This window comes from Mobula hypostoma, chromosome 4 (genome assembly GCF_963921235.1).
Source record: "Mobula hypostoma chromosome 4, sMobHyp1.1, whole genome shotgun sequence".
NCBI classification, from domain to species: domain Eukaryota; kingdom Metazoa; phylum Chordata; class Chondrichthyes; order Myliobatiformes; family Myliobatidae; genus Mobula; species Mobula hypostoma.
Genome location: NC_086100.1, coordinates 100054248 through 100069270, shown reverse-complemented (window position 1 = coordinate 100069270; position 15023 = coordinate 100054248). Strand labels below are relative to the sequence as shown.

Below are 15023 nucleotides of genomic sequence, written 5' to 3'. Positions count from 1 at the left end.
CCTCCTCCCTGTTCATGACATTTTCCAGGAGTGTTGTATACAAAGGGCCAAAAGCATTGTTAAGGATCCTTACCACCCATCCCACAATCTTTGACTCAGTACCATCAGGAAGGTGGCACAAAGAGCATCAGGACTAGGACTGCAAGATTAGGTAATAGCTTCTTTCCTCAGGGTGAGAGACTAATACCACTGATGTCTTGTCACTAGGACAGTGAGCTGTTTACTGCTTGCCTTTGCTGCACATTACATGCACTTCAAATTATATTTTTTTCACTTATTTGTGGTAATATTTTGTTTAATGTGCTGTGTGTGATATAGGTTTTGTGGGTACACTGTGGTCTGGAGGAATGTTGTTTCATTTGGCTGTATATATGTACAGTCAGATGATATACTTGAACCAAACTTGAAGTCTGGCTAGATGGTAGTGCAATCATCATTATCAGCAATTCTACAGAAAAGCACCGGATACTAGTTATGTATTTTTCAGCTAGCTGGTCTATACAAGATGGTGCAGCATTATGGGAGTGTTATGGAAGATATTGGAAGATTGTAGCTTATCTTGCCTTCTCTTTTGCTATTTGGCATGGCATTTAGTTAATTATGCTGAGTTGAGGGTCCAATACAATTAGCAGTCAGCTTTATATGAGCTTTCGGGCAGCCCCATTTATTTAATTGTGTCATTTATTTTGATGAAAAATAGGTAAGACTGGTTGAAAAGCAAAAACTGCAGGTGTGAAAGATGTAAAACAAGTTAACTGCAGGAAATATTCTACAAGCCAGCCAACAGCTGAGCAAAGAAAAATGAGTTAACTTTTTAGGTTGACCTTTTTGAGCTTTTTATCCTTCAGAAGCCACTAAAGGGGTAAGTAGCCACTGTTGCAAGTAATTACAATTTTTGAAGATGCAGCTGCAGAAATTATGGTTGTTTTGCAGGTGAGTTTAACTAGGCAGATAGTCTTACTAAGGAAATTTTAGAAGCTAAAAAACAATTTCAAAAGGAAGACTAAAAGTGTGGTAATCTCAATGTTCTGTTTGGACTTGAGTCCAAAATGAACTTTCCGGGCACTGGCCTGAAGTGATAACTCACTTCGCAGATGCTGCTTGTTCTGAATATTTTGAGCATTCAAATGAAGCTAGTTGCCTTTTTAAATTAATATTCAATGTTTATTCTGAGGTAAAGGTTATTAGAACCACAGACAACCTGCAGCAGGAGCATTATGTAAGATCTGGATTGGAGAAAGTAATCATGGTCTATCTAGCACGCCTTCGCTTGATGTGTGGATAATTTCATCTTTTCTGATTGTATTTTAGATATTAACTTGCATGTATTGAGAAAATCTGGAAATTTTGCTCAGTAATAATAATTGGTTTTGTTGATGATTCAGCATTTACCTGTGATTACGTCCAGCACCATTGTCAGATGTCGAACTTGCAGAACATATATTAACCCGTTTGTATCCTTCCTTGATCAAAGGAGATGGAAATGTAATCTGTGTTATCGAGTTAATGATGGTAAGTTAACAGATATTAGTGAACTTTGGAATTATTTTAATATGTTAGGTTTATTATCACTGAAATACATCATGAAATTAGCCTTGCTGAAGGAATTTCAGTTGCTCAAAATTGTATATTTTTGAAAGGAAATGTATGGTGATTTCAAAGTGTTCATTGTGCGAAGGATAAAGGCATCAAAAAAATTTAAATGTAGCTAAACAACATGGTATAGAAGAGAGAATCTTACACGGGGCATTAGCTTTACTTCAGAGACTGGTACCACTTAATTTGGATTGCAATCAAATTATAACAGAAAAAATGAAATAGTTATTTATGAAAATGAACAAAATTTAATTCAAGAGGCATGGTTAGTAAGTTTGCAGATGACACTAAAATAGGTTCTGTCGTAGACAGTGAAAATGGCTATCAGGATTTACAGAAGTATCTTGTTCAGCTGAGTAAGCAGACTGAGGATTGGATGGCGTTTAATTCGGGTAACTGTGAGGTGTTTCAGTTTAGGAAGACAATTCTAGGTAGGACATTCACAGTGAATTATAGAGCCTAAGTGAGAGTTGCACAACAGAAGGATCTAAGAGTACAGGTGCATAGTTTCCTGAAGGTGTGTCACAGATAGACAGGGTGGTGAAGAAGGCTTGGAATGCTGGTCTTTATCGGACGGGGTATTGAGTACAGAAGGCAAAATGTTCTGTTGCAATTGTACAAGACATTGGTGAGGCTGCATTTGGAATATTGTGTTCAGCATTGGTAGCTTTGCAATGGTAAGGATATCATTTAGCTGGAAGGAATGCAGATGTTGCTAGGACTAGAAGGACTGACTTATAGAGAGGGTTGAACAGACTGGTTCTTTTTTGTTTGGAACTTGATAGAATGAGGGGTGATCTTAGAGGTATATAAAATCATGATGTAGGGTTGAATTCGCAAAATCTTTTTTCCGAGTTGGAGAATCAAGAACTGGAGTGCCTTGGTGTAAGATGAGAGGAGAAAGGTTTGTAATGGGAACCAGTGGGGTAATGCTTTCACCTAGAGGTGGTGCTGCTAAAGCAAATAGTTGAAACAGGTACGTTAATAACTTGTAAAAGATACTTGGACAGGTACGTGGATAGGAAAAGTTTAGAGGGATATGAGACAAATGTGGGAAAATGAGACTGGCTTAAAGGTGCATCTTGCTTTGGGATGGATCATTAAGATGAAAGGCCTGCTAACATGCAAGTGTGAAGAATCAAAGATTATCCTTGAAGAATTGGACATTTGGGACTCGGCCAAGAAATTTAACTTGTGAATTGAATTGACTTTATTTCTTACATCCTTCATATTCATGAAGAGTAAAAATCTTTGTGTCTCCGTCTAAATATGCAATATGCAATCATAGTAATTTATAATAAATAGAACAGTCAATGTAACATAGAAATACACTCAAATCAGCGTGAGTTAATCAGTCTGATGGCCTGGTGGAAGAAGCTGTCCTGGAGCCTGTTGGTCCTGGCTTTTATGCTTTTATACCGTTTCCCGGATGGTAGCAATTGGAATAGATTGTGGTTGTGGTGAATCAGGCCCCCAATGAATCTTTGGGACTTTTTTCATACCTGTTCTTTGTAAATGCCCTGAATCATGGGAAGTTCACAATGCGCTGGGCTGTCCACACCACTCTCTGCAGAATCCTGCGATTAAGGAAGGTACAGTTCCCATACCAGGCAGTGATGCAGCCAGTCAGGATGCTCTCAATTGTGCCCTGTAGAAAGTTCTTAGGATTTGGGGACCTATACCAAACTTCCTCAACCATCTGAGGTGAAAGAGGCGCTGTTGTGCTTTTTTCACCACACAGCTGGTGTGTACAGACCACATGAAGTCCTCGGTGATGTGGATGCCAAGGAACTTAAAGCTGTTTGCCCTCTGAACCCCAGATCCATTAATGTCAATAGGGGTTAGCCCATCTCTATTCCTCCTGTAATCCACAACCAGCTCTTTTGTTCTTGTGACATTGAGGGAGAGGTTGTTTTCTTGACACCACTGTGTCAGAGAGATGATTTCTTCCCTGTAGGCCACCTCGTTATTGTTTGAGATTAGGCCAATCAATGTAGTGTTGTAGGCAGATTTAATTAGCAGATTAGATTTGTGGGTGCTGACACAATCATGGGTATACAGAGAGTAAAGGAGGAGACTTAGTGCACAACCCTGAGGGGCTCCTGTGTTGAGAGTCGGAGGAGTGGAGGAGGGAGCCCACTCTTGCCATCTGCTGGCGATCTGACAGGAAGTCCAGGATCTAGCTGCATAAGGCAGGGTCAAGGCCAAGGTTATATTTAAAGAATCTTAAAAAAAAATGATAGGTTGAAAGATCTTAAAATGTAATGAATATCCTGAAGGAAAACAGGCAGAAATCATATTTTGGAACTGTGGTAAATATTATTTCAAAGTAACTGGGGAAAATAAGATTTGAGAATAGCTACTTTGTGAAAAATGCCATAATTCATGATAGGAGTGACAATTTTACAGGAATATGTTTGGAGCCATTGAATCAGGACGGAAGGTTATTTGGATGCTGTTGCATACTATTATAATATGAAAAGGATGGGGAAGGCAGTTTTCACATTTTTTTGCCTTAATCTTTCCAGAGCTTATTGTGTTAAATTATGCATTTATTACATCCCCGCAGTAGGTCCTTGGTTTTGCTTTAGATTTTGTAATGACTGCTGCTCTTCAGGATTGTTTTGACATGATTTCCGGATTTAATTTTCCCTGTCGTACCTTTTGCTAAGGAGATCATTAGTATGAATTGAAACTACTTGCATAAATTAGAATATTATTCGACTTTTACAAATAAAACTTTTCACATTAAATTGCAGTACCTGAAGAATTTATGTATAACCCTTTGACCCACTCATATGGTGAGCCACATAAACGGCCAGAGGTTCAAACTGCAACTGTGGAATTTATTGCTTCTTCAGATTATATGGTAAAATGTTGTATTCTGCATAACCATTCTAGATATTCAAGTTATTCCATATTTGTATATTGGTATATATTTGTTGCTTGTATAGAGTACAGTGTTGGAATCTAATTGAAAGATTGCAAATTGACTGGTATGATTGAAAAATAAAATGTATAAAGCTGTATTCTGAAGATAGAAGTTTTTTCAGTTATATAAAGAGTAAAAGGGAGGTAAGAGTGAATATTGGACCACTGGAAAATGATATTGGTGAGGTAGTAATGGGGGACAAAGAAATGACAGATGAACTTAATGGGTACTTTGCATCAGTGTTCACTGTGGAAGAAACTAGCCGTGTGCCAGAGGTCTGTAAGTGTCAGGGAGCAAGAGTGCATGCCATTGCTATTACAAAGGAAAAACTGCTAGGCAAACTGGAAGGTCTTCAAGTGGATAAGTCACCTGGAGCAGATGGACCATACCCTAGAGTCCTGAGGGAGTTTGCTGAAGAGATAACGGATGCGTTGGTCATGATCTTTCAAAAATCACTCGATTCTGGCATGGTCCTGGAAGATTGCAAATGTCACTCCATTCTTTAAAAAGGGAGGAAGGCAAACAAAAGGAAATTATAGACCATTTAGCCTAACCTCAGTGGTTGTGAAAGTGTTGGAGTCCATTATTAAGGATGAAGTTTCGGGGTACTTGGAGACTAATGATAAAATAAGTCAAAGTCAGTATGGTTTCTGTAAAGGGAAATATTGGCTGACAAATCTGTCAGAATTCTTCGAAGAAATAACAAGCAGGGTGGGCAGAGGAGAGGTAGTGGATGTTATTTACTTGGATTTTCAGAAGGCATTAGATAAAGAGCCTTTTCTGGTTGGCTGCCAGTGATTTATGTGTTCCTCAGGGGTCAGTATTGTGACTGCTACTTTTCACATTGTCAGTAATTTAGATAATGGAATTGATGGCTTTATGGTGAAGTTTGCAGATGATGCGAAGATAGGTGGAGGGATAGGTTGTGCTAAGGAAGCAATGTGATTGCAGAAGGACTTAGTCAAGTTATCTAAATGGGGAGAAAATTCAAACGTAAAAGTGCAGAGGGACTTGGGAGTCCTCGTGCAAGACACCCAGAAGGTTAATTTGCAGGTTGAGTCTGTGGTAAAGAAGGCAAATAATTATTGGCATTCACTTCAAGTGGAATAGAGTATAAACACAAGAAGATAATGACGAGGCTTTATAAGATGTTAGTCAGCCCGCACTTGGAGTATAGTCAACAGTTTTGGGCCCCATATTTCAGAAAGAATGTGTTGTCATTTGAGAGTCCAGAGGAAGTTCACGAGGATGATAATGGGAATGAAGGGGTTAACATACGAGGAGCATTTTGCAGCTTTGGGCCTGTACACACTGGAATTTCAAAGAATACGTGGGGATCTCATTGAAGCCTACTGAATGTTGAAAGGACTAGATAGGTGGATGTGCAGTGGATGTTTCCTCTGGTGGGGGTGTCCAGAACGAGAGGGCACAGCCTCATAATTGAGGGTCGACCCTTTAGAACAGAGGTAAGGAGGACTTTTTTTTAAATCAGAAAGTAGTGAATCTGTAGAATGCTCTGCCACAGACAACTGTGATGGCCAAGACCGTGGGTATATTTAAAGTGAAAATTAGGTTTCTTGGTCATCAAAGGTTATTGTGAGAGGGCAGGTGTATGGGGTTGAGTGGGATCCTGGATAAACCATGATGGAAAGGCTAAGCAGATTCAATGGGAGTCACAGCCTAATTCTGCTCCTGTATCTTATGGTCTTATAACTGTTTTCAACACCCCTTTAAATAGCCAAAATATTTCCTTTGCAGCTGCGACCGCCTCAACCTGCTGTCTATCTCTTTGTTTTTGATGTTTCCCATAATGCTGTGGAATCAGGATATCTGAACATTTGTTGTCAGTCATTGTTAGAAAACTTTGACAAGTAAGTGTCCATTAAAAAAAATAATAGCTTGCAATTAAGAGTGTATATTATTTGAGGCTTTGGATATTTAATATTTTTTCCAGAGAATTTGAAATCATTGTGAGATATAAAATTACGTGATGTCAATGTGTGATTTTTTAAAGTTATGTTTGAAGTGCTTGTAATATAGATAAAATCACAATCTAAAGCTTCATGGAATATATTATAATCTGATTTAAAATGATCTTAAGACTTAATTGCATGCCCCAAAAGAGATTTCGTACTATAATGCGATACTTTTTATTTTACTTGTTTGTTATTTACTATCATTGCAAACATATATACTTTTTAGATCATCACTAAGTTTATGTGTGTGTGTGTATATATATATATATATATATATATATATATATATAAATATTCATAAATATATTTCAGGTTACCTGGAGACTCAAGAACCAGAATAGGATTTATTACATTTGACAGCACTGTTCACTTCTTCAACTTGCAGGAAGGGTTGGCACAGCCTCAAATGTTGATTGTGTCCGAGATTGAAGGTACAATATGAAAATGTCTTATATTTTTACTTTGGTGTTTTTTTTTGTTATGTGGTAGTTAGATGTTTGTAAAAATAGGATGTTAATTAATTTTTATTGATTTAATTATAGAATTTGAATTTAAAGTATTTTCCTGTATAAATATAAGTTTTAGGTACATTTTGTAGAATAATATCAACTATCTTGGAATAGTTAACAAAGAAAATTCTGCCAAAACTAAAATCTGTTCTTTATTATGAGTACCAACTGCATTTCCTCAGACAGCAATTTTTTTGCCAGCATGGTAAGTTGGTCAAAGTAATCTGTCCAAGCTGAGTACACTGTACATCTTTGAGAATGATGTGTCTGACCCCCTGAAAGCACAACAGTGCTCTTGCTTTCCCTGGTTAAAAAAGGATTGGAGATTATGAAATATTCAAGAAGTACAGGGGATAATTTTATTGGTGAGAGTTAATTGTTGAGGTCCAGTCACCATTGCTGAAAGTGACTAAACTGTTGCAAAAGTCTTGGAAGCTGTGATGCTGATCTATACAGTCGCTATAGAAATGTAATACTGATCCAGTGTCTTACTATCTATTTTTTCTCATCATTGTCAACTGGGAAACTGAAGGAAATCTGTGTAATTGCAAAAGAGAGTCTTACCTTTCTCTGTACTTCTTCAAATTTGCAATGCCTGGGGAATGCTTGTATATGTCGGTTTGTAGTAAAATGAAGTAGTATTCTATCCTACATCAAAGTTGCTGGTGAATGCAGCAGGCCAAGCAGCATCTGTAGGAAGAGGTGCAGTCGACGTTTCAGGCCGAGACCCTTCGTCAGGACTAACTGAAGGAAGAGTGAGTAAGGGTTTTGAAAGTTGGAGGGGGAGGGGGAGATCCAAAAGGATAGGAGAAGACAGGAAGGGGAGGGATAGAGCCGAGAGCTGGACAGGTGATAGGCAAAAGGGGATATGAGAGGATCATGGGACAGGAGGTCCGGGAAGAAAGACAAGCGGGGGGGGGGGTGACCCAGAGGATGGGCAAGAGGTATGTTCAGAGGGACAGAGGGAGAAAAAGGAGAGTGAGAGAAAGAATGTGTGCATAAAAATGAGTAACAGATGGGGTACGAGGGGGAGGTGGGGCCTTAGCGGAAGTTAGAGAAGTCGATGTTCATGCCATCAGGTTGGAGGCTACCCAGACGGAATATAAGGTGTTGTTCCTCCAACCTGAGTGTGGCTTCATCTTTACAGTAGAGGAGGCCATGGATAGACATGTCAGAATGGGAATGGAATGTGGAATTAAAATGTGTGGCCACTGGGAGATCCTGCTTTCTCTGGCGGACAGAGCGTAAATGTTCAGCAAAGCGGTCTCCCAGTCTGCGTTGGGTCTCGCCAATAAATAAAAGGCCACATCGGGAGCACCGGACGCAGTATATCACCCCAGTCGACTCACAGGTGAAGTGATGCCTCACCTGGAAGGACTGTTTGGGGCCCTGAATGGTGGTAAGGGAGGAAGTGTAAGGGCATGTGTAGCACTTGTTCCGCTTACACGGATAAGTGCCAGGAGGGAGATCAGTGGGGAGGGATGGGGGGGACGAATGGACAAGGGAGTTGTGTAGGGAGCGATCCCTGCGGAATGCAGAGAGAGGGGGGGAGGGAAAGATGTGCTTAGTGGTGGGATCCCGTTGGAGGTGGCGGAAGTTACGGAGAATAATATGTTGGACCCGGAGGCTGGTGGGGTGGTAGGTGAGGACCAGGGGAACCCTATTCCTAGTGGGGTGGTGGGAGGATGGAGTGAGAGCAGATGTACGTGAAATGGGGGAGATGCGTTTAAGAGCAGAGTTGATAGTGGAGGAAGGGAAGCCCCTTTCTTTAAAAAAGGAAGACATCTCCCTCGTCCTAGAATGAAAAGCCTCATCCTGAGAGCAGATGCGGCGGAGATGGAGGAATTGCAAGAAGGGGATGGCATTTTTGCAAGAGACAGGGTGAGAAGAGGAATAGTCCAGATAGCTGTGAGAGTCAGTAGGCTTATAGTAGACATCAGTGGATAAGCTGTCTCCAGAGACAGAGACAGAAAGATCTAGAAAGGGGAGGGAGGTGTCGGAAATGGACCAGGTAAACTTGAGGGCAGGGTGAAAGTTGGAGGCAAAGTTAATAAAGTCAACGAGTTCTGCATGCGTGTAGGAAGCAGCGCCAATGCAGTCGTCGATGTAGCGAAGGAAAAGTGGGGGACAGATACCAGAATAGGCACGGAACATAGATTGTTCCACAAACCCAACAAAAAGGCAGGCATAGCTAGGACCCATACGGGTTCCCATAGCTACACCTTTAGTTTGGAGGAAGTAGGAGGAGCCAAAGGAGAAATTATTAAGAGTAAGGACTAATTCCGCTAGACGGAGCAGAGTGGTGGTAGAGGGGAACTGATTAGGTCTGGAATCCAAAAAGAAGCGTAGAGCTTTGAGACCTTCCTGATGGGGATGGAAGTATATAAGGACTGGACATCCATGGTGAAAATAAAGCGGTGGGGGCCAGGGAACTTAAAATCATCGAAAAGTTTAAGAGCGTGAGAAGTGTCACGAACATAGGTCGGAAGGGATTGAACAAGGGGTGATAAAACAGTGTCGAGGTATGCAGAAATGAGTTCGGTGGGGCAGGAGCAAGCTGAGACAATAGGTCGGCCAGGACAGGCAGGTTTGTGGATCTTGGGTAGGAGGTAGAAACGGGAAGTGCGGGGTGTGGGAACTATAAGGTTGGTAGCAGTGGATGGGAGATCCCCTGAGCGGATAAAGTCGGTGATGGTGTGGGAGACAACGGCCTGGTGCTCCTTAGTGGGATCACAATCAAGGGGTAAATAAGAGGAGGTATCCGCGAGTTGTCGCTGTGCCTCGGCAAGGTAGAGGTCAATACGCCAGACTACAACAGCACCCCCCTTATCGGCGGGTTTAATAATAAGGTTAGGATTAGTGCGGAGGGAGTGGAGAGCAGAGCGTTCCGAAGGAGTGAGGTTGGAATGGGGACAAGATGCGGTGAAGTCGAGACGGTTGATGTCCTGTCGGCAGTTAGCAATAAAGAGATCCAGAGCAGGCAGAAGACTAGAGCGGGGTGTCCATGAAGAAGAGGAGGGTTGAAGACGGGAGAAGGGGTCATCAGTGGTGGTGGAAGAGTCCTTGCCGAAGAAGTAGGCTCGGAGACGGAGACGGCGGAAGAAAAGTTCCGCATCGTGGCGAACACGGAACTCGCTGAGGTGTGGGCGAAGGGGGACAAACGTGAGGTCCTTACTGAGAACAGAGCGTTCTGCCTCCGACAGTAGAAGGTCGGAGGGGATGGTAAAGACCCGGCACGGATGAGAGCTGGGATCAGAGGGGGGAGGGGGGAGGCTGGGGGTGTCAGTGGAGAGGGGAGGGTTGGGGTGAGAGGAAGATGGAGCCTCTGAGGGCCCAGGAGTTGACGGTGGGATCTGAGGAAGACGGGGCTGCGGAGTGGTGGTGGGGGAAGGGGAGACGGGAGTCACAATAGCAGCACATAAAGACCCGGCCTGGAGTTTAAGGCTGGAGTTGCAGTTGGTGGTTGCGCAATCACTTCGAATGTGTCCATGGTCGTTGCTGGAGTCCGGGTTTTGAATATGCCCTGAGGTGTTGGAGCCGCCGAGATCAATGGCAGGGGCCGCAATTGAAAGTTCATGCCTGCTAGCGTCGGGGCCGGCAGGCTCTGGAGTCCGTAGATGTAGGATCTTGCGATCTTATCCCCTTCTCGCAATTCCTCCATCTCCGCCGCATCTGCTCTCAGGATGAGGCTTTTCATTCTAGGACGAGGGAGATGTCTTCTTTTTTTAAAGAAAGGGGCTTCCCTTCCTCCACTATCAACTCTGCTTTTAAACGCATCTCCCCCATTTCACGTACATCTGCTCTCACTCCATCCTCCCACCACCCCACTAGGAATAGGGTTCCCCTGGTCCTCACCTACCACCCCACCAGCCTCCGGGTCCAACATATTATTCTCCGTAACTTCCGCCACCTCCAACGGGATCCCACCACTAAGCACATCTTTCCCTCCCCGCCTCTCTCTGCATTCCGCAGGGATCGCTCCCTACACAACTCCCTTGTCCATTCGTCCCCCCCATCCCTCCCCACTGATCTCCCTCCTGGCACTTATCCATGTAAGTGGAACAAGTGCTACACATGCCCTTACACTTCCTCCCTTACCACCATTCAGGGCCCCAAACAGTCCTTCCAGGTGAGGCATCACTTCACCTGTGAGTCGACTGGGGTGATATACTGCGTCCGGCGCTCCCGATGTGGCCTTTTATTTATTGGCGAGACCCAACGCAGACTGGGAGACCGCTTTGCTGAACATCTACGCTCTGTCCGCCAGAGAAAGCAGGATCTCCCAGTGGCCACACATTTTAATTCCACATCCCATTCCCATTCTGACATGTCTATCCACGGCCTCCTCTACTGTAAAGATGAAGCCACACTTAGGTTGGAGGAACAATACCTTATATTCTGTCTGGGTAGCCTCCAACCTGATGGCATGAACATCGACTTCTCTAACTTCCGCTAAGGCCCCACCTCCCCCTCGTACCCCATCTGTTACTCATTTTTATGCACACATTCTTTCTCTCACTCTCCTTTTTCTCCCTCTGTCCCTCTGAATATACCTCTTGCCCATCCTCTGGGTCACCCCCCCCCTTGTCTTTCTTCCCGGACCTCCTGTCCCATGATCAACTCGTATCCCCTTTTGCCTATCACCTGTCCAGCTCTCGGCTCTATCCCTCCCCCTCCTGTCTTCTCCTATCATTTTGGATCTCCCCCTCCCCCTCCAACTTTCAAATCCCTTACTCACTCTTCCTTCAGTTAGTCCTGACGAAGGGTCTCGGCCTGAAACGTCGACTGCGCCTCTTCCTATAGATGCTGCCTGGCCTGCTGCGTTCACCAGCAACTTTGATGTATGTTGCTTGAATTTCCAGCATCTGCAGAATTCCTGTTGTTAGTATTCTATCCTGCAGTAGTATTCTGTAGTATTCTAACTACAACAGTAATATATACAGTTATTGATTCAAAAGAACATTTATATTTTTAAAATGCCTTTATCCATTTAACCTGCCACTTCAAGGGTTGCTGTTGCTGTTTTGTCTTTTTAATGTTCTATTATTAAAAGAGAACTAGGAACAGTTCCCTCTTTAAGTATTCATCCCTTGCCTTAATTAAGAGTTGTCACCAAAATTCTTGTGGCTCTCATGCCGTTCTTATTGAAACCACACCTATACTTTCCACCTCAAACACTACCTCCCTGCATCATTTTTTCCTCTTGTAATTTAAGAACGTGAGGCACAGCTTCAGAATGAAAGGATATACCTTTAAAACTGAGATGAGGAGGAATTTCTTCAGACAGAGGATGATGAATTTATAGAATTTATTGCCACAGAAGGCTGTGGAGGCCAGCTCATTGGATATGTTCGAGGTCGGAATTGATCGGTTGTTGATTGATGAGGGGGTGAAGGATTATGGGGAAAAGGCAGGACAATGGAATTGAAGATTGAGTAATGGGGAGTTGGTATATAAGTAGATCCATTGTGTAGTTTAGAAAGGGATAGGAGTTTAACTTCTGGTAACATGAGACTGTGGGCATCACTGAGACGTGGCTGAAAGATCATTGTTGGGAGCTTAACATCTGAGGATACACCTTGTATCAAAAGGACAGGCGGGTAGGTAGAGGGGGTGAGATGGCACTGTTGGTAAAATTGAAATCAAATTCTTTGAAGGAGGTGACAAAGGATCAGAAGATGTGGAATCCTTGAGGGTGGAGTCAAGAAACTGCAAGAGTAAAAAGATAGTGATGGCAGTTATGTACAAGCCTCTGAACAGTAACCAGGATGTGGGATACAAATTACAATGGAAGATAGAAGGGGCAATACATGTATTACAACAGTCATTGGGGATTTCAGTATGCAAGTAGTTTGGGAAATTCAAGTTGGTGCTAGATCCCTAGCGAAGGAATTTGTAGAATGCCTGTGAGCTGGCTGCTAATGTAGGTTGTGGTTGTCCCCATCAGGAAAAAGGCAATTTTGGATTAAGTGTTGTGTAATGAGCCAGATTTGATTAGTGAGTTTCAGGTAAAGGAACCCTTAAGAGGCAGTGATCATAATATGAAAGAACTCACTTAGCAGTTTAAGAGGGGCAAGTTAAAATCAGATGTATCAGTATTACAGTAGAGTAATGAGAGCTCTAGAAGTATGAGAGAGGAACTGGCCAAAGTTGGTTAGAAGGGGACACTAGCAGGGATGATGGCAGAGCAGCAATGGCTGGAGTTTCGGGAAACAATTTGGAAGGTCGTCTCACTATAGGAAGGATGTGGAAGCATTGGAAAGGGTACAGAGGAGATTTACCAGGATGCTGCCTGGTTTAGAGAGTATGCATTATGATCAGAGATTAAGGGAGCTAGGGCTTTACTCTTTGGAGAGAAGGAGGATGAGAGGAGACATGATTGAGGTGTGCAAGGTATTAAGAGGAATAGATAGAGTGGATAGCCAGCGCCTCTTCCCCAGGGCACCACTGCTCAATACAAGAAGACATGGCTTTAAGGTAAGGGATGGGAAGTTCAAGGGGGATATTAGAGGAAGGTTTTTCACTCAGAGAGTGGTTGGTGCGTGGAATGCACTGCCTGAGTCAGTGGTGGAGGCAGATACACTAGTGAAGCCTAGGAAACTACTAGACAGGTATATAGAGGAATTTAAGGTGGGGGGGGGTTTATATGGGAGGCAGGGTTTGAGGGTCGGCACAACATTGTGTGCTGAAGGGCCTGTAATGTGCTGTAAGGTGCAGGATAAGTACATCCCAAAGAAGACATCTCCTAATGGGAGGATGAGGCAACCATGGCTGACAAGGGAAATCAAAAACAGCATAAAAGTAAAAGAGAAGGAATATAATGTAGCCATGGGATTATATTAGAGACCACCCAACAAAGAAGGATTAAGAGGAGCAAATGTGTAGAAGGACACAGTCTATTGCAAGAAAAACAAGGTAGTAAGAGTAACACACAAAATGCTGGAGAACTTCGATTTCTCAAACTTCCAGTAATTTCCCCCCCCCCCGCTCACCATTCCCATTTACCCCTCTCATCTTCTCATCTGCTTTTCACCTTTCTCTGGTGCTCGTTCCCCCCTTCCCTTTCTTCCACAGCTTTCAGCCCTCTGCTATCAGATTCCCCCTTCTCTAGCCCTTTACCACTTTCACCAATCAACTTCCCAGCACTTTACTTCACCCCTTCCCCTCTCCCATTTTCACCTATCACCTACTACCTTGAATTTCTTCCTCCCCTCCACCCACCTTTTTACTCGACTTCCCATATTTTTTCTCCAGTTTTGATGAAGGATCTTAGGCTAAAATATCAACTGTTTACTGTTTTCCATAGATGCTGCCTGGCCTGCTGAGTTCCTCCAGCATTTTGAGTGTGTTGCTTGGATTTCCAGCATCTGCAGATTTTCTCTTGGTTGTGATACACAATAGACAATAGGTGCAGGAGTAGGCCATTCAGCCCTTCGAGCCAGCACCGCCATTCACTGTGATCATGGCTAATCATCCCTGATCAGTACCCTGTTCCTGCCTTCTCCCCATATCCCTTGACTCCGCTATCTTTAAGAGCTCTATCTAACTCTTTCTTGAAAGGATCCAGAGAATTGGCCTCCACTGCCTTCTGAGGCAGAACATTCCACAGATCTACAACCCTCTGTGTGAAAAAATTTTTCCTCAACTCCGTTCTAAATGGCCTACCCCTTATTCTTAAACTGTGGCCTCTGGTTCTGGACTCCCCCAACATCGGGAACATTTTTCCTGCCTCTAGCGTGTCCAATCCCTTAATAATCTTAAATGTTTTAATCAGAACCCCTCTCATCCTTCTAAATTCCAGTATATACAAGCCCAGTCGCTCCAATCTTTCAACATATGACATTCCTGCCATCCCTGGAATTAACTCAATGAACCTACGCTGCACTCCCTCCATAGCAAGAATGTCCTTCCTCAAATTTGGAGACCAAAACTGCACACAATACTCCAGGTGGGGTCTCACCAGGGCCTTGTACAACTGCAGAAGGACGTCTTTGCTCCTATACGCAACTC

The 15023-nt window shown here is 43.2% G+C and overlaps 1 protein-coding gene across 11 annotated transcripts in view; it reads left to right on the top strand.

Annotated features, from left to right (window-relative positions):
* Positions 1-15023, top strand: part of LOC134345516 (protein transport protein Sec24B-like) — a 239669-nt gene that overhangs the window by 104476 nt on the left and 120170 nt on the right. For all 11 annotated transcript variants that reach the window (XM_063046288.1, XM_063046287.1, XM_063046286.1 and 8 more), the window contains 4 exons: positions 1386-1512; positions 4356-4465; positions 6287-6399; positions 6817-6935. In XM_063046288.1, coding sequence (XP_062902358.1) covers positions 1386-1512; positions 4356-4465; positions 6287-6399; positions 6817-6935 — 469 coding nt within the window. The remainder of the gene's footprint in view (positions 1-1385; positions 1513-4355; positions 4466-6286; positions 6400-6816; positions 6936-15023) is intronic.